The sequence below is a fragment of the Bos mutus genome, chromosome 3, assembly GCF_027580195.1.
Source record: "Bos mutus isolate GX-2022 chromosome 3, NWIPB_WYAK_1.1, whole genome shotgun sequence".
In the NCBI taxonomy this organism is placed as follows: domain Eukaryota; kingdom Metazoa; phylum Chordata; class Mammalia; order Artiodactyla; family Bovidae; genus Bos; species Bos mutus.
The window spans coordinates 44,140,327-44,166,987 of NC_091619.1; the positions used below are offsets into that span (position 1 = coordinate 44,140,327).

Consider the following 26,661-nt stretch of genomic DNA (forward strand, 5'->3'; position numbering starts at 1 on the left):
CAGTTTAAGTATTTTGTGTCATAAACGATGTTTTTATTCAATGACTTGGCTTCAAAAATGAAATTTCTAAAACCATATGTCAAATTAATTGTAATCCCAGAAGGTTATTAAAATACTTTCACTGAAAGTTATATAAATTGGAGTATCTGAAAATAGAATTTATTCATTAACTTTACATTGGAGTGTGGCTAGGGGGTCCCATTATGGGAAAATAAAAAACAAACTATCTTAACTAGTTCTTTTTCCTGAAACCATCTTTAATCTTCACAGCTTCAAAGAATACATCAGCATTCTTCTATAATATTTTTTGAGTAATAGAGGTTATAGAATTATCAAAAACCCTCAAACTGAATAATATTTTTTAACATTAGATTTTGTGAACCTGTGGATTGAAAGCAGATGTGTTTTTTGGATGAAAATTTATAATGAAATAATATGAAAACATTTTGTCCCTATTTTCTTATAAGTTTTGGCCATGTCTTTCTTTTTTAATGAATCCTTTTTAATGACTTTGAAGCTCTGGGACATCTTATTCTCTCTGGGGCCTCCTTTTTGGAGTCAACTACCAGATCCATTCCTGTGTATCATTTAAATGATCAGCTTATATGGAAGTTACAGTAGAATTTTGTAATCCTTGGGGTCTGTTTGGCTAGAAGACCAAATTAAATAACCTGTCAGCACTAGATTTTTAATTAATGACTTCTCTGTCTGATGTTGTCAACTCAAACACAACGTATTCTTTCTTTTTAGGACCCTTCTCATAATATCCCTCAAGCTTAAATCTTACTTTGCTTTTAGTAATAAATCAGGTTTTTATTCCCTTCCTGCTTTCTGACAGGTTAATTCTAAGGAAGGGCTCCTGGGAGTGAGAAAATAGAAACAATTTGAGGTTGTGAGTTGTTGCAATAAATTCTTGTATTTAATTTCTTCTCCTACCAAATTCAAAATTGCATTGGTTTACCTGACCAGTGCAAGGTATGATCTTTACAACCTGAGACAATCCCTAGTTGATGGAGAAGATTCACTTGAATTCTTCCACATTTTTCTTTGGGGACTCATTGTCTCTTCATTAAAACGGGGCAGGCTTGCAAGGATGTAGTAAGTAAAAGGTCACACAGTATCTATATAAACTAACACTGCATTTCAAAGCAAAATCAGTTAAAATAATGTTATTTGTCTGTGGTTTGGACTAGAGAGGGAGGGAGGGAGGAAGGAGAGGGGAGAAGGGGAAAAGAGAGAAAGGAAACAGTGAAGGGGGGTGGGGAGAGTGGGGAGAAAGGGAAACATCATTCCTCTGAGAACTCTGTTTTAATGAGGTCGTACCACTGCTTTCCAAAGCAAAGTCTATTTATTTCAGACATAGCATAGATTAGGATGGCATTAGATGCATTTTAAGAGACTCATGGAATTTAGGTAGCAATGTATCTTCTTATTACATTCCATTTATGCTTCTTATTACTGTGGCTTCAAATATATCTATCAAATTATAAATAAAAATATCCCAGTGGAACTACATAGGAAGGCTTTCATTTTTTTTTTTTTAAGTTGACTACTTAAGGCAATTTATTTTAGAGAGTTCTGTCAAAGGGTTGTTTACTTAAATTTACCCAACAGTCAAAGTTGTTGTGAAGGTAAGCAGTACTGGATTCACAGATACAGGAAACAGACTTGTGCTTACCAAAAGGGAGAGGGAATGGGAGTAACACACTGGGGATATGAGATTAGCAGATACAAACTGCTATGTATAAAATAGAGAAGCAACCAGGATATACTAGATAGCACAGGGAATTATTATCTTATAATAACCTAAAGGGAGTATAATCTGCAAAAATACTGAATCACTATGGTGTATCCTGAAACTAGGGCTTCCTAGATGACGCAGTGGTAAAGAATCTGCCTGCCAGTGCAGGAGACGGAAGAGATGCTCGTTTGATCCCTGGGTCAGGAAGATCCCCTGGAGTAGAAAATGGCAACCCCGTCCAGAATTCTTGTCTGGGAAATCCCATGGACAGAGGAGCCTGGAGGGCTACAGTCAGTGGGTTCCAAAAGAGCTGGACATGACTGAGCGGTTACACATACACATAACCTGAAACTAACACTAAATCAACTCAATGAAAATAATAAGCATAATGCAATGAATTAATTGACTGCCACTGTAAAGAAAGAGTACAACTTTTAAAATAATTCTAAAATAAAAATATTAAATAATGTTATAAATAATATATGCAAATACCATTACTCTTCCAAACTACTAAACTATTGATAGGAGTACTTAAGTAAAAGCTGAACATGATATATAAATAATTTGATGTTTGTTTGATAAAATAATGATTGATTTTTGACTTTTAAAGAATTATAAATCTATTTTTCAACCAAATTAAGCAAAGGTTAGGAGAGCAGAGTAAAATAGTATGGTATTTTTCAAAAATGTTTTTCCTATAATTTATATGTGTATATATTTCTGTAATATATATGTGATTTTTGAAATATCAACTCCATAGTCTACCTTTATTATTTAAATCCATACTTAGATTATACCTTTCCATTTAAACATGGGCATATGATTTAGAACATGTAATAGAAATGTATGTAGTATGTAGTAGAAAAGGAATAAATCACATAGAGGATAGCATGAGGAGGATCAGGAGACCAGCTACTTTAACTACTTTTGTTTTGTCCTGTATTGTCAATCCTGTGCTGTCCCCACATCTGCAGTGACTTTGCTTCATACACTTTTGCACATGTGAGACAGAAAGACTACAGAATGATTCTAGATCTCTCTAGGGGGCAGTTTTTTCTTAGTTCAGTTAAGTATAACAATAGTGCTTCAAATAAATAATTTGGAAATAATAGCTTGCTGTGGATTTTCTTATCAATTTCATCAGTGTCTTAAATTTCTCTATATAGATTTAATACTTGAAATTTTTATGTTGACATGTCTTTGATCATTTAGTTGACTTATTAAGAAATCATATATTTATTACATTTAAATAACCAACTACACTCTCATTGCCTCTCAAATTTAACTAATGAATTGCTGCAAAAGGATAATGAAGAATGCATCTTTCTACTAATTTCCCAAAGTTTGAAAAATAACTATAAATAGAGAATTAACTGCATGTCAAATCACTTCCTTTCCACTGATATTAAAGAGTTTTAGGAACAATTTAGAAAAATTAAAATTCCAAGGTTCTAAAGGCTGGATGGCATCACTGACTCGATGGACATGAGTCTGAGTGAACTCCGGGAGTTGGTGATGGACAGGGAGGCCTGGCGCGCTGCGATTCATGGGGTCGCAAAGAGACGGACACGACTGAGTGACTGAACTGAACTGAACTGAAAGTTTGACTCTAAATCTTAAAATGAATGAGGCTCAGAAGATTAGTACTTAAGGTTGCTGGCTCAATTATGAATTTTTAGGAATACATTAGATTATGAAACTGGTATCAGAAAACAGTACTTGTTTTTCACAGTAAATGTTCTATGGGATTATATTAATACCCATTAAACATACTGTTTTGCATGGCATATACTCCTTGCACTGTACTTTGAATTTCCTTTTTATACTTTTAGTTAAGAACAGAACTGAATTATTCTTTAGATTTTTCTTTAACTGTATTTTTCAGGTCTTTTATATCAGCTCTCATTTGAAATACCCTATTTTTGTCCCATCATCATATGCTATTTATATACTATCATTTGCTATTTTTACTTATTTCCATAATTTATTGAATAGGCATACTTCAAATCAAATTGACTAGTGCTTATAACATAATAAAAAATACACTGATATAGTTCAAACAATCAGGTATTATGAGGCTGCATTAAGTAAACTAGTAAAATTATTTGAATGACATCAACATGTTTTGTTAAATGCTGCAGTCAATAATTTAAAGAATTGTGAGTGAAGAAGGAACATGATTACTTGAGTTAGTGATTATTTTAATAAGACAAATAATCCTACGGTATCTTCAACTTGAACATGGAGTTGCTAGAAGCTTTAAACTTTTGATGTCCACAGTTATATTGGCGGAGGATATAGAGACACATGTACACTAAAAAATAATAGAATGTTATGTCTTTTTTCAAATAATATATTTTTGTGATGCATCTTCCCATCTATCAAATAGATAAGTATAGAAGAAGAAAAAATTAGGTGTAGTCCTCATATTAAAATCAATTACTGCAAAAAAGTGCATAAACTGAAATGTGAGATTAGGTATACTCTATGCTGCAAAGAGCAATATTGCATAGGAACCTGGAATGTCAGGTCCATGAGTCAAGGCAAATTGGAAGTGGTCAAACAGGAGGCAAGAGTGAACGTTGATATTCTAGGAATCAGTGAACTAAAATGGACTGGAATGGGTAAATTTAACTCAGATAACCATTATATCTACTACTGTGGGCAGGAATCCCTTAGAAGAAATGGAGTAGCCATCATGGTCAACAAAAGAGTCTGAAATGCAGTACTTGGATGCAGTCTCAAAAAATGACAGAATGATCTCTGTTCGTTTCCAAGGCAAACCATTCACTATCACAGTAATCCAAGTCTGTGCCCCAGCCAGTAACACTGAAGAAGCGGAAGCTGAATGGTTCTATGAAGACCTACAAGACCTTTTAGAATTAATACCCAAAAAAGATGTCCTTTTCATTATAGGGGACTGGAATGCAAAAGTAGGAAGTCAAGAAACACCTGGAGTAAAAGGCAAATTTGGCCTTGGAATACCGACTGAAGCAGGGCAAAGACTAATAGAGTTTTGCCAAGAGAACGCACTGGTCATAGCAAAAACCCTCTTCCAACAACACAAGAGAAGACTCTACACATGGACATCACCAGATGGTCAACACCGAAATCAGATTGATTATATTCTTTGCAGCCAAAGATGGAGAAGCTCTATGCAGTCAGCAAAAACAAGACCGGTAGCTGACTGCGGCTCAGATCATGAGTTCCTTATTGCCAAATTCAGATTTAAATTGAAAAAAGTAAGGAAAACTACTAGACCATTCAGGTATGACCTAAATCAAACCCCTTATGATTATACAGTGGAAGTGAGAAATAGATTTAAGGGACTAGTTCTGATAGATAAGGTGCCTGATGAATTATGGATGGAGGTTCATGACATTATACAGGAGACAGGGATCAAGACCATCCCCATGGAAAAGAAATGCAAAAAAGCAAAATGGCTGTCTGAGTAGGCCTTACAATAGCTTTGAAAAGAAGAGAAGCAAAAAGCAAAGTAGAAAAGGAAAGATATAAGCATCTGAATGCAGAGTTCCAAAGAATAGCAAGAAGAGATAAGAAAGCCTTCCTCAGTGATCAATGCAAAGAAATAGAGGAATACCACAGAATGGGAAAGACTAGAGATCTCTTCAAGAATTAGAGATACCAAGGGAACATTTCATGCAAAGATGGGCTCAATAAAGGACAGAAATGGTATGGACCCAACAGAAGCAGAAGATATTAAGAAGAGGTGGTAAGAATACACAGAAAAACTGTACAAAAAAGATCTTCATGACCAAGATAATCACGATGGTATAATCACTAAACCAAAGGGCCAGATATCCTGGAATGTGAAGTCAAGTGGGCCTTGGAAAGCATCACTATGAACAAAGCTAGCGGAGGTGATGGAATTCCAGTTGAGCTATTTCAAATCCTGAAAGATGATGCTGTGAAAGTGCTGCACTCAATATGCCAGCAAATTTGGAAAACTCAGCAGTGGCCACAGGACTGGAAAAGACCAGTTTTCATTCCAATCCCAAAGAAAGGCAATGCCAAAGAATGCTCAAACTACCACATAATTGCACTCATCTCACACGCTAGTAAAGGAATGCTCAAAATTCTCCAAGCCAGGCTTCAGCAATATGTGAACTGTGAACTTCCACATGTTCAAGCTGGTTTTCGAAAAGGCAGAGGAACCAGAGATCAAATTGCCAACATCCGCTGGATCATGGAAAAAGCAAGAGAGTTCCAGAAAAGCATATATTTCTGCTTTATTGACTATGCCAAAGCCTTTGACTGTGTGGGTCACAATAGACTGTGGAAAAGTCTGAAAGAGATGGGAATATCAGACCACCTGACCTGCCTCTTGAGAAACCTGTATGCAGGTCAAGAAGCAACAGTTAGAACTGGACATGGAACAACAGACTGGTTCCAAACAGGAAAAGGAGTATGTCAAGGCTGTATTTTATCACCCTGCTTATTTAACTTCTATGCAGAGTACATCATGAGAAACGCTGGGCTGGAAGAAGCACAAGCTGGAATCAAGATTGCCAGGAGAAATATCAGTAACCTCAGATATGCAAATGACACCACCCTTTTGACAGAAAGTGAAGAGGAACTAAAGAGCCTCTTGATGAAAGTGAAAGTGGAGAGTGAAAAAGTTGGCTTAAAGCTCAACATTCAGAAAACTAAGATCATGCCATCTGGTTCCATCACTTCATGGCAAATAGATGGGGAAACAGTGGAAACAGTGTCAGACTTTATTTTTTTTGGCTCCAAAATCACTGCAAATGGTGATTGCAGCCATGAAATTAAAAGACACTTACTCCTTGGAAGGAAAGTTATGACCAACCTAGATAGCATATTGAAAAGCAGAGACATTACTTTGCCAAAAAAGGTTCGTCTAGTCAAGGCTATGGTTTTTCCAGTGGTCACGTATGGATGTGAGAGTTGGACTGTGAAGAAAGCTGAGCGACAAAGAATTGATGCCTTTGAACTGTGGTGTTGGAGAAGACTCCTGAGAGTCCCTTGGACTGCAAGGAGATCCGACCAGTCCATTCTGAAGGAGATCAGCCCTGGGTGTTCTTTGGAGGGAATGATGCTAAAGCTGAAACTCCAGTACTTTGGCCACCTCATGCAAAGAGTTGACTCATCGGAAAAGACTTCTGACGCTGTGAGGGATTGTGGGCAGGAGGAGAAGGGGACGGCAGAGGATGAGATGGCTGGATGGCATCACCGACTCAATGGACGTGAGTTTGAGTGAATTCCGGGAGTTGGTGATGGACAGGGAGGCCTGGTGTGCTGCAATTCATGGTGTCGCAAGAGTCGGACATGACTGAGTGACTGAACTGAACTGAACTGATGTCTTATGTCAGTTGCTTTGTAAGTTAATCATGCAAAAGACTGGAAGAATGAATGAGAATACTGTTAACAATTAGTGCAGTTCAGCAGAGCAAACCTGCACTATCCCAAGAAAAGTGGCTTATATGAACACCAAGTGTATTATTACACTCCCAGTAGGTAAGGATTTAATTAATCAAACAAACACTGATTGAGCATTGATTAGAATTAAGCATTGTTGTAGGCTGCTTACACATACTACATGTCCTGAAATTCCTTAGTGACTTGATAAGGCGTATGCATTTACATTAGCATCTTTAGACTAATAATCCATCTCCATTAATATTCCTTGTTTGGTTCCGGAGGTGAGTAGACCTTAGTACAAAAAACAGGATCAGATGGGGGGGGGGGGCGCAATGTAGAGTCATAATACCTATACTTGTATAGCGCCTCAATGCTTTTTTGTAATATCTCATTTAAAAATATTGATAACCATTAAGACGTGTAAAGTTCTAATATTTTCCCCATTTTGGGCTTAAGGAAATGAAGGATCAAAATGCTTCTAAACTGATGGTTAATTAGACAAACTCCTTTAGCCCTGGACAATGTTAGGTACTGTACTTAGAAATTGATCATACTCAAAATAACCCTCTAGATAAATGTTATCATCTTCATTGTATGTATGAGTAATAAGAGGCTCATACAAGTTCATATATAATAAAGGGCAGATATAGAGTAAAAAGCCTCAGATTTCTTTATTTCACAAACCCTCACTTGCCCAACCTAATATTAGGTCATTATTACAAAGTCAAAGTAAACTTGAATTTTCTGGCTGCAACCTCCCAGTGTTACACCTTGGTGTCTGAACCACAGATACCTCAGTTACTGTACCTTGTTGCTGTTGTTTGTCGTGTAGTCATGTCTGCCTCTTTTGTGACACCACTGACTGTAGCCCTCCAGGCTCCTCGGCCCATGGGATTTCCCAGGCAAGAATACTAGAGTGGGTTGACATTTCTTCTCCAAGGGATCTTCCCAACCCACCCAGTTGAACCCAGGCTCTTCTATGTTGCAGAGGATTCTTTACTGCTGAGCCACCAGGGAAGCAGTCCAAGGGACTTTCAAGAGTCTTCAACACCACAGTTCAAAAGCATCCATTCTTACGACTTAGCCACTAGGAAAGCCCCGGCATAGAAACATTCAACAGTAGATAGGGGACTTGGACCACTGTCTGCTAGTCTCTACATAAGCAAACCATCAGGGGCTGCTGGGGAGTTTGACTGCTGTGGGGTAGTAGGTACCAAAAGCTTTATGCATGGTAGAGAACTGGATTCAACTACCCCTGGTAGAAAGTTGGAAAAAAAAAAAAAGAACAGGGCTTGGGCTGGTATGAAGCTGCAGAGAGCTATGTCTCAGTGTTTTAGGCATGTGCCTACTGGCCCAGTAACTTGCTTCTGTATTGTCTGTAAGTATTACCTGGAGACTGGAGCTCTGGGCCTCCAATAAGAGACTTGGTTCTGCAGTGGTGGAGAGGGAGAGGAGTGATACGGGGTGGAAAGTATTGTGTACTTCATGTAAGAAGCAGGAGGGTAAGTGCAAAAACAGAAAATTTTTTCTCACTGGAAGTCTAAAACCTAAAGTTCAAAACAACATTAGAAAAACTAGTTCAACCAGTTTAAAAAACTAGTTAACCAGTGATAATCAAAAGACTCAAACTACAGATGATTTTATCCTAATGAAACCAAATAATATCATATTCAGGCCTTTTAAAATAAATAGAAAATAATATCCACATAAATAAGGTAAAATTATTAATAAAACTGAATTTGATATGAAATACTTGATTAGAAATATTGACTGAAATAGAAATACTAGTAAAACTTTAAATTTAGAACTGGATTAGAAATTGGTGTAGAGCAGTCTTAAAGCAGTCTTAAGGCAGTTGTAGTAGAGGGTTTTCCAAAAGAAAGGAAAGATATAAGTTCCTCATTTAGAACACGATTGTAATATTCTGAAATGCCAAGGTTCTTGAAAGAATCAGCTTCTAGGGGAAAAAAAAAAGATTATTCTAAAATCAACAATCTCATTAGTATCCATAGATGTTAGAAGCCAAGAACACAGTGTTTTAAAGGAGTAGGATAAAGAACTGTATTTCTCCCTTAACAATACAAACATGAATAAAGATATTGTAAGCATTTAAAATCTAAAGTGGTTTGTCATTCACCTTGTTATAAGAATACTTAAAAAAGTTATTCTTCAGCATGATTGATACAAACTTGGAATGAAAGAGGGATGTAAGAAATGATGATGCAAGGAAACCAGAAAAATATAGTCATAAATAAAATTAACTATTGACCATAGATAAGAATGACAGCTCATTTTGGGGTGTGAAAAATAAAGATAGAGATAAAAATGTTACATAAAATTGACAAGGAAGGTGGTTGAGGTGGGAGTCAGGGGTCAGGTAGTCAGGGGTGCTAAGGGCTTTTTGTATTGAGAGAAGAGAAATACTTGATAACTTGGGAATATATTTTTTAAAACATTGAAATATCTGTGTTAAAAATTAAAAGGTAATCACATAAAATCTAGAAATGTAATTTGTAAGCAGTCATAGAAATGAAGATGGCTGAGATGGTAGAAAACTTAATCCAGTGAGAGATAGAAAAGGGAAAATAAAAATCAAGAGCATGAGGAGCAAATACAAAGCATAGGAAACAGGAAAAACAAGGCAGATAGAAGAAATAAATGCAAATACATTATTAACCACAAAACTAACTTTTATCAAGTTTACCTATTAAAACATAAGAGGCTCTACTATGGATTAAAAATAAATACTTCAAACAACTATAAGATGTTTAGAAGAGAAATACATTATTTTAGCAAACTTGAAAATAATCTGGTTGAAGCAAGAAATACTATGTAAATACTAACCATAATAAGTTAATGTAGTGGTATTTATATGTAACAAAAGTGGACTTTCAGAGAAAATATGTTATGGTATGGGGAGGGAGGAGGGAGGAGGGTTCAGGATGGGGAACACATGTATACCTGTGGCGGATTCATTTCGATATATGGCAAAACCAATACAATATTGTAAAGTTAAAAAATAAAATAAAATTTAAAAAAGAAAAGAAAATATATTAATAAAAATAAAGAGAAAAATAAGTAATGAAAAGAAGAATAAACATTCTTAAAATTACATATACATTACAACATGGCCTGACTTAAAATTTTTAAGAATTATTTGAATTAAATTTATTAGAATGATTTAATGAATGTATAAAAGTTTCTGTATCCAACTAGTAGAGTGAGTGTGACCTTTTCAGGCACCTGTGGAAAGAACATTTATCCAAATTGACCATGTACTTTCAGAAATATATATATATGTGTGTATGTGTGTATATAGTTTTCAGTTAAATCACACAGACTACATTTTTTTTCTACAACACAACTAAATTAGATATAAAATATCAAAGACAGGAGGAGAAGGGGACAACAGAGGATGAGATGGTTGGATGGCATCACCAACTCTATGGACATGAATTTGAATAAGCTCCGGGAATTGGTGATGGACAGGGGAGCCTGGCATGCTGCAGTCCATAGGTCATAAAGAGTCGGACATGACTGAACTGATATTTTCATGAACTGAACTGAAAATATCAAAATATTATCAAAATGAAGGCAATAACAACAGATTTAAACCACATTTATAAATAATGCATGGGTTGAAGAGGTTGTCACAATAGAAATTATAAAATACTTAGACTGAATAACACAATTTCCATTGACAACCTGTAAAATGTAGCCAAGTGAGTTAAGTCATTCAGTCGTGTCTGACTCTTTGTGACCCTATGGACTGTGGCCTACCAGGCTGATCCGTCCATGGGATTTTCCAGGCAAGAATACTGAAGTGGGTTGTCATTTCCTTCTCCAAGGGGATCTTCTCCATCCAGGGATCAAACAAGGGTCTCCCACATTGCAGGCAGATGCTTTTTACCCTCTGAGCCACTGAAAATTTGTGATTTTACATGTTTATAACAAAAAAGATAAAGATAAGCAGGTTTCATTTCAAGATGCTACAGAGAGAGGAAACAGGTTGGGGAGGGATGTTTTAGTGGTGGTGGGGTGGTAAATTATGAAAAAAGTGGAAGACAGATAATGCAAATAATACAAATGAAAGCAAAAATGATGATGGCCTACAAAGAAAACCTGACTCTTTGAAAATAGATTAGTAAATGATTATCTGGCCATATCATATAGTAACCTGTATATTTCAGTTACAGCTGCCTTCTAATTACTGTTCTTTTATTATTTTATTGAATTGCTTATGAGTAGTTAATCATACTTAAGTAGTTAATCATTTTCTAGAAAAATCATGGTAGCAAGCGACTGGAGCTGATAGAATAGGGGAAGGTCTCTCTAGTCTACCGTGTCTCCGTCACTCTCTGTTGCCTGCCTGCTCTCCTTTCATCCCCAGCAAGCTGTAAGATGGATTGCCTGGCCCCTGACAGCGTTATTTTCCAACCCCAGCAATGAAAATATATTTGAGTGACTGACTAGATGCTTGCAGTGTCTGGGTGCTAAGGACACAGTGATGAACAAGATAGGAATGATACTAACCCTCAGGTAGCTTATTGCTTACTGAGAAAGACAGACTATTAAGCAAATTATAATGAAGTGCTGAGGGGAGCAGTCAGACAGTACTGTGGGAGCCAGTAGCTAGGAAACCTAACAGATTTCCTAACCTATCAGGGAGGGTAAGCTGAATTGAGAAAGTGAAATTTAAACTGAGTCCTGAAAGGTATACATCATGTCCAGTAGAGTGAGGAATAGGTGAGAATTCAAGGCACAGAGAACAGCATGAGCAAATCCCTGAAGGCACATAAGTGTTTGTACTGATTAGTTTGAACCTGCATATGATTTTGGATCAGTAAAGTTGCTCACGACCAAAGTATACACACCTGTGCTTTCAAATTGTTTTGTCAACCATTTGTTTCAATTGTAGCCTTAAAGCATGAGTAGAACACATAGCCTAATCATAATAAAAATATGAACCATAATGTAATAACAATAATTTAGGAATCAGTTCTGCTGTGTATAAAATGAACAATTGTAGCTAACTTCGAAGAGTTTGGGAAGCTGAAGATATAAAGGGTTAAGCACTCAAGAGAGTGCCTTATAAAGAGAAAGTGTTAACCCCTGGAGGTTATCATCATTGATTTACTCAATCTTCACAATAAATTGTTGAAATAATTATTACTCTCTGAATTTTAGAGCTGACATTTAGAGAGGTAAAGTCTTCTCCACAATAACATATGTCATTTTTTTTTTTTAAGATTTAGTTAAGGTGTTATTTTTCCTCCCTTCTGGGATAAGTTTTCTTTCTCACTGGTTCCAAGAGCACCGTATATAAAAATGAATCCTACACATTGGCAGATTGCATTGTAATAATTTTTCTGTGTTTAAGACGTATGATTGTTCTGTTACCCAGGGAACTACTTACTGGAAGGTCTATGTTTGTCTTACTCATACTTGTGTCTAGTGCATAGGGGGCACATGAAGATATTTACTAAATTAAGGTGAAAATTGAATAGAACAGAACATTCTGATTTCTCATCATATAATATTTTTACCATGCCAGTTATATATTACAACAATGACTTTTAATAATAAGAAAAATAATGCAGCAACATTTTAAAAAAATCACTAAGTGCATTAATAATTAACTAAAAATGTGCCATTGAATGAAGTTTTCCTTTATTTCTGATATGTTTGAAATAGACTTCCCACTTTTAGCGTCCCTTGTTTAATTGTTGTGGAGAAACTGTCAGGTAGCCCGAGAATATTTCTTTTCAAGGGATGAGGGCAGGGGATAGTATGTACTCAATGTTTCTTTTGACTTCCTTCACAAAAGGAAGCACGTTATCAGGAAAATTACATAGAAGCGTCTCCTGGAAGCCATGTAATTTGAGGTAACGTAATTTTGGATGCACAAATAACAATCTCTCTCCATTCAGGCATTCAAAAGGTAACCAGACTGGTATATTGCTAATTAAATAACTCAAAGAAATTGAAACCAGTGAAGTGAAAAACCAGTGTTTTATTTGTGTTAAGATTTCTCTTAGACCTACACTGATGAAATAATATCCCTTTTGAAATGACCAGAAATTATGTTTTATTCTATAATAAAATCAAGTTAAAATACTTGCAAAAATACTTGCACTCTTATGGGATGTGTAGGATACAGCTAATCTTTTAACATATATCCTTCAACTGGTGGAGATATTCTGAAATTTCCAAAAATATTTTGTTTGTCATGATTTCTCTATGGTTTACATTTGCTATTTCTTGGTTAGTAATAACAAGTAGAGCAATTGGGGAAGAATTATAGCTACCAAATATTTCCGTTTGTTTTCATTGTGTATCATTTCATAAAGTAAGAAAGATTGAAATGAGAAAAACTTACCCTCAAATTAGAGTTGGTAAATATCTTTGCATTTACTGTCTTATGTTCTTTTCCATTTAGAGAGGACTATATAATTATTAGAAATTTATACTCTTTCTGTCTCCTTAATGTGAGGAGGCTTGGGGAAAAAATCACCCCCAAGTGAAATACTGGCATCTCTCTGTCTCAGTCTTTAAAATCAGGATAATTTCTCCCTTGCCTCAAAATGTGAAAATTATAGGGGAAACAATAATAGAGTCAATATGGAGTGATGAAAGAAATGCCCTTTCCAGATGGGTGAAAATTTAGAAATCACAGGACAATTATGCAAGGAGATCTATTTTAAATACCCCTCAAGAAGATTATTCACTTAGAAATAACAGATAGGTAACCGTCCTTATGTATCAGTGAGAAAGAACTATGTATGGTACTCATTTATTGAAGCCTATCACTGGAGTTCAGAGCACAGGAATTTTGAAATTAATCAGAATCTTGTTGGGTGCCTACTATGTGTTATAACTCCACTGTGCCCTGACATTCACTATAGATGGGAGGAAAAACACTCAGATTAGCTTTGCACTTATTAACTCATTCAGTCCTCATAGCAGCCTTCAGTTCAGTTCAGTCAGTCAGTCGTGTTCAACTCTTTGCAACCCCATGAATCGCAGCATGCCAGGCCTCCCTGTCCATCACCAACTCCCAGAGTTCACTCAGACTCACGTCCATTGAGTCGGTGATGCCATCCAGCCATCTCATCCTCTGTCGTCCCCTTTTCCTCCTGCCCCCAGTCCCTCCCAGCATCAGAGTCTTTTCCTGCCGGGGACCGGCATGAGGACCTCCACCCATGGCAAAGGTCATGAGGAAGGAGGCTCGACATACGAAAAGGCGGGATTGAGCCTCAGGAGTCCCCTTGGAAAATTCTCGAGCATCTACCCCCATAACCAGAGCCTGCCTACTTTACTACTTTGTGCTCTCACCTACACCTCTGACTTTATGGGGGGCTGTCCCCCACCACCTCTTTCTGAGAAGGAGTCAACTTAGAGCTCCAGTTAATAATAATTCCTGGGCGTGATAGGAGTGTTTCAACCTACAAACTCCTCTGAAGGTTCTCTAGCCTGCCTGACAGGCTTGTCCAGCCACATGTGATTGCTCACAGCCTCCCAACCATGAGAGGCACGAGATGCTTTAAACCTTCTAAAAACAGGTTCTTTAGAGAAGTTAGAAAGCTATAAGTATAGTGGGCTGATTAGAAATTGTATTGGTGAAGGGTTTTTCATTTGTTGAGCCAATGTTTACTGCTAAGTCTCCACATCCTCTGCCCTTATACACATTAATGAATATATAGAAGAAATAAGTATTAACCTTTGATATTAATCATGTTGGACCTTAGGCTAAGTAAATTCTTTCCTTAATTAAAACCCACTACACCCTCACCCTATAGGAATGTAACTTTATCTGGTACCTTTGGAAGGTGGTGTCTGTTTCAAAAATAATCACCCCGGGAGAAGTAAGTGTTCTGGTTGACTGACCACTGTTAACAAGGAGAGGGTCATAAATTGTCAGCAGGCCCCCCTGGCCAGAAGATGATGTAACACCCCTAAGACCTCTGTATACATTTGTATGAAGCACCTGACTTTAATAAAAGTCAGGACTGCTGTCCCTGCGTGACTTTTGTATAACACCTCAGTGTATAAAAACAGACCCTGGAAAATAAAGAATTGGGATCAGTTCCTCAAAATATTGGTCTCCCCATATCGTTCTCTCTCTCAAACTCTGGCTGAGTTTCCATCTGGAGCGCGGAGCCCGCCATGCTTACTAATTATGCCTGGGCTCTAAGATCTGAATGGGGAGGCCTCAGTGTCTCCTCTCCTTCAGGAGAATGGAAGGATGCCTGCGGCCTACGTAAGTGGTGCAAACTTCTTGTCTTGAAGTTTTATTGGTTTCCCGCGTAAACCAAGCTACTCAGCCTCTTTTCTGCAGTAAATTTTCCTGCTGAGCTATCCTCATTCTATTACTCTTTATATCTCTAATTAATATCTAGTTAAAGCCATTGTATTCACCGACGACGTCTCTCCTTTGAATTTCACTGGATCCACCGGGACTGGACCCTGGCATTTTCCAATGAGTCAACTCTTTGCATGAGGTGGCCAAAGTACTGGAGTTTCAGCTTTAGCATCATTCCTTCCAAAGAATACCCAGGACTGATCTCCTTTAGAATGGACTGTTTGGATCTCCTGGCAGTCCATGGGACTCTCAAGAGTCTTCTCCAACACCACAGTTCAAAAGCGTCAATTCTTTGGTGCTCAGCTTGATTCACAGTCCAACTCTCAAATCCATACATGACTACTGGAAAACCATAGCCTTGACTAGACAGACCTTTGTTGGCAAAGTAATGTCTCTACTTTTTAATATGTTATAGCAGCCTTCAGTTCAGTTCAGTTCAGTCTCTCAGTTGTGTCCGACTCTTTGTGACCCCATGAATCACAGCATGCCAGGCCTCCCTGTCCATCACCAACTCCCGGAGTTCACTCAGACTCATGTCCATCGAGTCAGTGATGCCATCTAGCTATCTCATCCTATGTTTTCCCCTTCTCCTCCTGCCCCCAATCCCTCCCAGCATCAGAGTCTTTTCCAATAAGTCAACTCTTCGCATGAGGTGGCCAAAGTACTGGAGTTTCAGCTTTAGCATCATTCCTTCCAAAGAAATCCCAGGGCTGATCTCCTTCAGAATGGACTGGTTGAATCTCCTTGCAGTCCAAAGGACTCTCAGGAGTCTTCTCCAACACCACAGTTCAAAAGCATCAATTCTTCGGCACTCAGCCTTCTTCACAGTCCAACTCTCACATCCATACATGACCACAGGAAAAACCATAGCCTTGACTAGACGGACCATTGTTGGCAAAGTAATGTCTCTGTTTTCAATATGCTATCTAGATTGGTCATAACTTTTCTTCCAAGGAGTAAGTGTCTTTTAATTTCATGGCTACAGTCAAAATAATAGGATAGTGAAAGAGGAACTCCCCAGGTCAGTAGGGGCCCAATGTGCTACTGGAGATCAGTGGAGAAATAACTCCAGAAAGAATGAAGGGATGGAGCCAAAGCAAAAACAATACCCAGCTGTGGATGTGACTGGTAATAGAACCAAGGTCCAATGCTATAAAGAACAATATTGCCTAGGAACCTGGAATGTCAGGTCCATGAATCAAAGCAAATTGGAAGTGGTCAAACAGGAGATGGCAAGAGTGAATGTCGATATTCTAGGAATCAGCGAACTAAAATGGACTGGAATGGGTTAATTTAACTTAGATGACCATTATATCTACTACTGTGGGCAGGAATCCCTTATAAGAAATGGAGTAGCCATCATGGTCAATAACAGAGTCCGAAATGCAGTACTTGGATGCAATCTCAAAAACGACAGAATGATCTCTGTTCGTTTTCAAGGCAAACCATTCAATATCACAGTAATCCAAGTCTGTGCCCCAACCAGCAACGCTGAAGAAGCTGAAGTTGAATGGTTCTATGAAGACCTACAAGACCTTTTAGAACTAGCACCCAAAAAAGATGTCCTTTTCATTATAGGGGACCAAAATGCAAAAGTAGGAAGTCAAGAAACACCTGGAGTAACAGGCAAATTTGGCCTTGGAATACAGAATGAAGCAGGCAAAGGCTATTAGAGTTTTGCCAAGAAAATGCACTGATCATAACAAACACCCTCTTCCAACAACACAAGAGAAGACTCTACACATGGACATCACCAGATGGTCAACACCAAAATCAGATTGATTATATTCTTTGCAGCCAAAGAGGGAGAAGCTCTATACAGTCAACAAAAACAAGATCAGGAGCTGACTGTGGCTCAGATCATGAGCTCCTTATTGACAAATTCAGACTGAAATTGAAGAAAGTAGGGAAAACAACTAGATCATTCAGGTATGACTTAAATCAAATCCCTTATGATTATATAGTGGAAGTGAGAAATAGATTTAAGGGACTAAATCTGATAGAGTGCCTGATGAACTAAGGACAGAGGTTCGTTACATTGTATAGGAGACAGGGATCAAGACCATCCCTATGGAAAAGAAATGCAAAAAAGCAAAATGGATGTCTAGGGAGGCCTTACAAATAGTTGTGAAAAGAAGAGAAGAGAATAGTAAAGGAGAAAAGGAAAGATATAAGCATCTGAATGCAGAGTTCCAGAGAATAGCAAGAAGAGATAAGAAAGCCTTCCTCAGCGACCAATGCAAAGAAATAGAGGAAAACAACAGAATGGGAAAGACTAGACATGTCTTCAAGAAAATTAGAGATACCAAGGGAACATTTCATGCAAAGATGGGCTTGATAAAGGACAGAAATGGTATAGCAGCCTTAAGAGATGGCTATTACTGATCCCAGTTTACAGTTTGAGGAGACTCATGCATGGAGATATTAAAGTCTTTATTCAAGTACTTTACCATGAGAATGATAGAGGTCAAGAGTCAACCTCAAGAGTGTACTTTTAAAGCCAGACCTCTAAATATATTGCCCTCTGAGAGGAAGTTTACAAAGTTTTATTTAGATACTCACTTCATCATTGATACTGCTATCAAACTAAGGGAAGGGGAGCAATCAGGTGCAATAATAAGTGGAAAAATAAAAAAATTCTGACCCATCTTCCATTTATGAGTCCATTTTTGCTCACCTGTCAAATTACTGTTAAGAACATTTATTTTGGTTTTGATTTTAATTTTGAATTTCTTCTTTTTAAAAATTTCTCTTTTTTAACCAAATTTAAGTTTCCTGGTGAAGTCACATTCTTATAAATTTTTTGAACATGTTCATTGTAGTTTTTCTGTATAAAGTCCATTTGTGATAACAACATGTACTGAATTATGTATTCATATCTATATTTTCTGAGTTATTGGCAGTTCTTAGTTAATGACAGACCTGGGATTTTTGATCAGAAGCCAGGCCTTGTATATGAAAATTTGTAGACATTGTGGTTGACTTATTTACCACAGAAGGTTCACCATTTCATTTGGTAGGTAGACAGGAGTGAGACCATATCACCCTTATCTAAATCAGGAGCTGAGCTGACTCAGGCTGGGTTGCATGTCTACCTCTGGTCTGCTCCACTTGCAGAGTATAACCCTCCATAAGTTTCAGCTGTCTGCTAAGATGTTGTCTAGGACTTTCTCTTCTTTAGCTACTCCTGTACTCTAGTTGTTTCATTTGGTCCATCAGAGTGCAGAAGGCTCCCTTCTGCTTTGCATGCATGCCAAGTTGCTTTAGTCGTGTCTGACTCTTTGTGACCCTGTGGACTGTAGCCCTGCAGGTTCCTCTGTCCATTGGATTCTCCAGGCAAAGATACTGGGGTGGATTGCCTTGCCCTCCTTGGGATCTTCCCGACCCAGGGATCGAACCTATGTCTCCAGGGCATTCTGCACTGGCAGGCGGATTCTTTACCACTGAGCCACCTGGGAAGTCCCCCTTCTGCTTTATAGAGACTTTTCTTTTTAATTGTTGTTTATTTTCTTAGTCTTTTTCTTATGAAGTATAAGAATTAAGCTTTTCTATACTTTCTTCTCGGAGAAGGCAATGGCACCCCACTCCAGTACTCTTGCCTGGAGAATCTCATGGACAGAGGAGCCTGGTAGGCTGCAGTCCATGGGGTTGCTGAGGGTCGGACACGACTAAGCGACTTCACTTTCACTTTTCACTTTCATGCATTGGAGAAGGAAATGGCAACCCACTCCAGTGTTCTTGCCTGGAGAATCTCAAGGACTGCGGAGCCTGTGGGCTGCCGTCTGTGGGGTCGCACAGAGTCAGACATGACTGAAGCGACTTAGCAGCAGTAGCAGCAGCATACTTTCTTCTGCTTCAGGTTTCTAGCCTCTTACATTCCCCAAACCCTGTGTTGCTCTAGTCCTAGAAGATTACCTAAGATCTCTCTTGCTCTTTCTTCTGAGCCTTGGTCTTCTATCTACAAGATTCCTCATTTTGCTAAGAAGTCACCGATTCCCTCAGGATAAAAGTAACTCCTATTCTATCATCTCACTTCTCTGATGTTCTCTTTTTACTTGTGATCATGGCTCCTGTAGTCAGAGTTACTTCAGAGGCTATCCAGTGCTTCCAACATATTTTTGAAAAGTTATCCTTCAAAAACTAGTCTGTCACAATCAGAAACAGATGCCATAAATTATTTACTGAATGTCTACGTGCCAGGATAGTGCTCACTGCTGGTTATACATGGTAACATATGTCTAAAATATTTAAAACAGTTAAGTTATATGTGTGCATTTTTATATCTGACCTATTCTCTGACTCAAGAACTAATGTTCTGCTGACTAATATGGACACATGACACACATGGTAAATGATTTTCTTAGTAGCAAGCAAAATGTGATTCAGGAGCTCAGAGGAGGAACGCTTAAGTTGGCCCAGAGAGTGGAGTAGGAAAAGTGAGTCAGGAATGCTTCCTAGAAGAAGTGTGACCTTAGGCAGAAATTTCAAAGATTGAGAAAGAGTTAGTCAAGCATAAATTGTCATCGACTGGACCCAATATGACTTCTAAATATCCTATGTTAGTACTTAAAATATGTTTATTTCTATTAAAAGCATAAGTGAATTTTAAAAATTAAAAATACATTTGAGGATGTAAAAGCTATCTTAAAAATTTTAACCATGCCAATTGATTTCTCCATAGGTATTCAAAGCAATGAATATCCCACAAATCAGGAATCCTTCTCTGCCTCCCCCAGAAAAAATGCCTGAAGCCTATTCTGCAAAGATTGCTCTTTTGGGTGCTGGGCCTGCAAGTATAAGTTGTGCTTCGTTCTTGGCTCGATTAGGCTACAATGACATCACCATATTTGAAAAACAAGAATACGTTGGTGGTTTAAGGTAATTCCTACATTTATTTCATGTTCATAGTGTTAAAAATAATGGGGTAAAACAATTATGAATATTGTTGGTTTGTAATCAAATAGGAACTTCAGGTTCACAGATGGTATTTTAACTGTTCTTTTTCCAAATGCTCAAATTTTGATTTCATTATTCACTTTAAATTTGCAGTTGGCTTTAAGTAATATTTATTTTAAAATTTCTCTGTCTAGTTCTGTGAATTTAAGAAAAATCACAGCAAAATATTTTATGAATAGAGGAAACAATCATATGAAAGCTTATTTCATCCCTGTCAATCTTTCCTTTAATGGAGATGTATGTGAGTTTTGCAAATTAGAGATGGGGAAACCTACCTCCACAGAATATTGGATGATTCATTTCAGTGTGTATGTAGATGTGTTGTCTTGGTCATGTATTTTCATTCTCCAATCTCTTAAGTCTTGCATTTGATTACAATTAAGTTAGAGACTACTAAGAATGTTCCATTTTAATGTACATTTATGCAGTGTTTTATCTCATAAGTACCATATTATGATTTGCTATTAAACAACATCATTGTTGTAAACCAGGATTCATCACATAAACATTTATTCCCTTGAAGTTCCACACACAAGTATGGAAAATATCCACTGTGTATAAGTGATTTTCAGATATTCATATCAGGCTTGGACAATGGATGGAGTTTACTTTATTTAAGATAAATGGATTCTGTAGAATAAATAGTGGAAAAAAGGCAGTCTTTTCAATGAGTGATGTTGGGCAAGTTGGACAACTCTATGTAAGTCATTAAACTTAGAACACTTCCTCAAGCCATATATATAAAAGTAAACTCAAAAGTGCTTAAAGACATAAATAAAAGATATGACACCATGAAACTCCTACAAGAAAACATAAGCAAAGCATTCTCTATCTGGTATAAATCTTACAAATATTTTCTTAGATCAATCTCCCAAGGTAAAATAAATAACAACAATAACAACAAAAATAAGTAAATATAACCTAATCAAGCTTGAAAGCATTTGCATAGCAAAGGAAATATTCCACAAAACAAAAATACAATCTGTGGAATGGGAGAAACTATTTGCAAACAATATGACCAACAAAATTTAATTTCCAAAACAGCTCGTACAACTCAGTGTCAAATTAAAATAAAATAAATAACCCAATCAAAAAATGGGCAGAAGAACTAAGTAAACATTCCTCTAAGAAAGACATACAGAAAGCCAACAGGCACATGTAAAGATGCTCAACATTAATAATCATTCAGTTCAGTTCAGTTCAGTTCAGTTGCTCAGTCATGTCCCACTCTTTGCGACCCCATGAATCGCAGCACACCAGGCCTCCCTGTCCATCACCAACTCCCAGAGTTCACTCAAACTCACGTCCATTGAGTCGGTGATGCCATCCAGCCATCTCATCCTCTGTCGTCGCCTTTTCCTCCTGCCCCTAATCCCTCCCAGCATCAGAATCTTTTCCAGTGAGTCATCTCTTCTCATGAGGTGGCCAAAGTATTGGAGTTTGAGCTTCAGCATCATTCCTTCCAAAGAACACCCAGGACTGACCTCCTTTAGAATGGACTGGTTGGATCTCCTTGCATTCCAAAGGACTCTCAGGAGTCTTCTCCAACACCACAGTTCAAAAGCATCAATTTTTTGGCACTCAGCTTTCTTCACAGTCCAACTCTCACATCCATACATGACCACTGGAAAACCATAGCCTTGACTAGATGGACCTTTGTTGGCAAAGTAATGTCTCTACTTTTCAATATGCTATATAGATTGGTCACAACTTTTCTTCCAAGGAGTAAGCCTCTTTTAATTTCATGGCTGCAGTCACCATCTGCAGTGATTTTGGAGCCCAAAAAAATGAAGTCTGACACTGTTTCCACTGTTTCCCCATCTATTTGCCATGAAGTGATGGGACCGGATGCCATGATCTTCGTTTTGAATGTTGAGCTTTAAGGCAACTTTTTCACTCTCCTCTTTTGCCTTCATCAAGAGGCTTTTTAGTTCCTCTTCACTTTCTGCCATAAGGGTGGTGTCATCTGCATATCTGAGGTTATTGATATTTCTCCCGGCAATCTTGATTCCAGCTTGTGCTTCTTCCAGCCCATCCTTTCTCATGAGGTACTCTGCATATAAATTAAATAACCAGGGTGACAATATACAGCCTTGATGTACTCCTTTTCCTGTTTGGAACCAGTCTATTGTTCCATGTCCAGTTCTAACTGTTGCTTCCTGACCTGCATATAGGTTTCTCAAGAGGCAGATCAGGTGGTCTGGTTTTCCCATCTCTTTCAGACTTTTCCACAGTTTATTGTGATCCACACAGTCAAAGGCTTCGGCATAGTCAATAAAGCAGAAATAGATGTTTTTCTGGAAATCTCTTGCTTTTTTGATGATGCAGCAGACGTTGGCAATTTGATCTCTGGTTCCTCACATAATCATTAGAGAAATGCAAATCAAAACAACAATGACAACGACAATGACAAACCTCACTCTGGTCAGAATGGTCATCCTTCAAAAGTTTACAAATAACAAATGCTGGAGAAGTAGTAAAGAAAAGAGAACTGGTCTGCACTCTTGGTTGGAATGTAATTTGGTGGCGCCACTATGGAAAATAGTATAGAGGTTTCTTAGAAAACTAAAAATAGAGCTACCATATGATCCTTCAGTTCCATCCCTGGACAGATATCCACAAAATATGAAAACTCTAATAGGACAAAAATGTATGCATCTTAGTGTTCCTAGCAGCACTCTTTACAGTAGCCAAGATATGGAAGCAACCTAAGTGTTCATTGACAGATGAATGGATAAAGGAGGTGCAGTAAATATACATACAATGTAATATTACTCAGCCATAAAAAGAATGAAATATTGGCATTCACAGTCACTTGGTTGCACCTAAAGATTATCGCACTAAGTGAAGTAAGTCAGACGGAAAGAGACAAATATTACATGATATCACTTGTATGAAAACCTAAAAATAATTCAAATAAACTCATTTACAAACCAAGACTCACATAGAAAACAAACTTATGGTTACCAGAGGGGAAAAGGAGGGTGAGAGAAATGAATTAGGAGCTTGGGGTTAGTAGATACAAACTACTCTACCTAAAATAGATAAGCAACAATGATTTACTGTGTACCATGGGGAACTTATTTCAATATTGTGTAATGTCCTATAATGGAAAATAATCCTAAACATTATAAAATAAATAGAACTTTATAGTAACATGTATTTTATTTAGGATCATAAAAAATTAAATTTATTTTAAGCAGGGACTGGATATTCCTTAAAACATTTGATGTAAAAATGAGCAAGAATTTGCATGATAATTTGATAGTATTACTCAGTTTATTTTTCTTTTTCCCTAAGTGTGTTTTTGCAAAAGAAACTCATTGATTATAAAAATATATCCAGTTGGCATATCTGTTGCTTTACTTAGCATTTAAATTTTGATGGCTACTGAACTATTTTTTAAGCAACAGATTTGTCATATTTAATAATCAGAGAAAAAATTAAATCAAGTTGTGACTAAAATTTATGTTGTTTTTACATTTTATGGCACCTTTAAATATGTATTAATAGATATATAAATATCAACATTGGTATAATGACAATATGCTAAACTACAAGTAAGCTATTATTAATATAAAACTATTAGACTAAATCATCAAGCAAAAATATCACATAGTATGAAGATGCTTTAGAGAGGATATGAAGCTTAAACTGAAGAATAAATATCCTGATAGCCCAGAAGCAATTATTTTTCTGTATTGATGTTTCACTACGTTGAGTTTTAAGGTATCACACATACTTTGTAAATTTTTCTCCTGGAGAGTAAAATACCTAACATATTATTTTGCTGGAATTATTTAGGCTTTTATTTTTAATGGCATTTTACCACAGCTTCATTAATTAGGAAAAACATAATCTATTAGCAACATATATATATATATACACACACACTGTACTTTTTTTTCAAATATACACGTCAATGAATATGTGAGCTAGTTTAAAAAATATGAACTTAATTATTGGGTAGCTGTATAGACTAGAAATAATCTTTCTACACTTTAATTGCATTTGCACAAGAAGCTTTAAAAGGAACAATCCCTGTTTGTGAATTATTGTGTTGACAATTTTGGTAGAAGGTTTTTGTGGTAGTTAGCATCTCTATTTTTTTTTAATTTTAATTTATTTTTAAACTTTACAGTATTGTATTGGTTTTGCCAAATATCGAAATGAATCCGCCACAGGTATACATGTGTTCCCCATCCTGAACCCTCCTCCCTCCTCCCTCCCCATACCATCCCTCTGGGTCGTCCCAGTGCACCAGCTCCAAGCATCCAGTATAGTGCATCGAACCTGGACTGGCAACTCGTTTCATACATGATAGTATACATGTTTCAATGCCATTCTCCCAAATCTTCCCACCCTCTCCCTCTCCCACAGAGTCCATAAGACTGTTCTATACATCAGTGTCTCTTTTGCTGTCTCATATACAGGGTTATTGTTACCACCTTTCTAAATTCCATATATATGTGTTAGTATACTATATTGGTGTTTTTCTTTCTGGCTTACTTCACTCTGCGATCCAAAAGTCCACAAGCAATAAATGCTGGAGAGGGTATGGAGAAAAGGGAACCCTCTTACACTGTTGGTGGGAATGCAAACTAGTATAGCCACTATGGAGAACAGTGTGGAGATTCCTTAAAAAACTGGAAGTAGAACTGCCTTATGATCCAGCAATCCCACTGCTGGGCATACACACTGACGAAACCAGAAGGGAAAGAGACACGTGTACCCCAATGTTCATCGCAGCACTGTTTATAATAGCCAGGACATGGAAGCAACCTAGATGTCCATCAGCAGATGAATGGATAAGAAAGCTGTGGTACATATACACAATGGAGTATTACTCAGCCATTAAAAAGAATTCATTGGAATCAGTTCTAATGAGATGGATGAAACTGGAGCCTATTATACAGAGTGAAGTAAGCATCTCTATTTTTTATGCAGGATATGCACTTCTAAATCATATAAATTGACATGAAACTTGTGTTTCTATGTATTTCCTAAACATATTCAGTGGGACAGATTCCCCTGGGTAATGACCAAGCATGTTTAAAAAAAAAATCTTTTATGATTTATTTTGTTTCCTTTGCCTTTGAATCTTCCCAGTCTCCAGGGACAATCAGGCCAGTTCAGTTCAGTCATGTCCCACTGTTTGCAACTGGACTGTTGTATGGACTGTATCCGACTCTTTGCAACCCCATGGACTGCATCACACCAGTCTTCCCTGTCCATCACCATCTCCTGGAGCTTGCTCAAACTCATGTCCATCAAATCAGGGATGCCATCCAACCATCTCATCCTCTATTGTCCCCTTCTCCTCCTTTCTTCCATCTTTCTGAGTGTTAAGGTCTTTTCCAGTAATCAGTTCTGCATATCAGGTGGCCAAAATATTGGAGCTTCAGCTTCAGCATCAGTCCTTCCAATGAATATTCAGAACTGATTTTCTTTAGGGTTGATGGGTTTGATCTCCTTGCAGTCCAGGGACAATATGAAGTGTTTAATCAGTCTCCTTTGGATCGTGCCATGGTAGCAGCATGTGTCACTGCTGCAAGATTATAAAAACTGACACTGGAATTTAGCCAGAATCACACTGCAATACTTTTCTACTAATTTATTTTCTCACTTAAAGATACCTCTCATTCTCTTGTATCTTCAAAGTGGCTAAAAAAGATTAAATTAGCTTTGTATTTGAAATCAATTGCTTAAAGAGGTGATGTCAAGTTTTATCTTTCCTTTTCCTTTGCATGCAAACAGAATCTTCTAAACCTGGTGCACAAGTATCACAACCAGTTTGTAAAACATCACTAAGTTGGGTAAAAATTATCCAGGACTTAATCCCTATTGTATGGTGTCACAATAGTGTCAACAAATTTGTAAAATAATCAGTTTTGCTTTCCTTGAATTGTGGCTTCTCCCCCACCAGTATGTGAGTTTTAAAAGTTTAAAGGACTTGATATTATGATAACAAAGTTATATGAATGTGGTATTACATACAAATGTATACATGTATATGTATATATATGTATACTTTCTGATTGTTTTCTATTATAAAATTAATATATATGAATTATGACTTTTTGTTAAATAGTGTAATTAGAATAATAACGTCCTTTGCCTTAGCTAATTTAGATGTTATGTTTTCACTATGTCTATTGCATTTCATGTCGACTAACAATAAAGAAATAGGGTTTAGGTG

General features: G+C 37.2%; 1 protein-coding gene across 1 annotated transcript in view; it reads left to right on the forward strand.

Annotated features, from left to right (window-relative positions):
- DPYD (dihydropyrimidine dehydrogenase) overlaps positions 1-26,661 on the forward strand; it is a 930,468-nt gene that overhangs the window by 235,522 nt on the left and 668,285 nt on the right. The window contains exon 6 of the mRNA XM_005888124.3: positions 20,188-20,384. Coding sequence (XP_005888186.1) covers positions 20,188-20,384 — 197 coding nt within the window. The remainder of the gene's footprint in view (positions 1-20,187; positions 20,385-26,661) is intronic.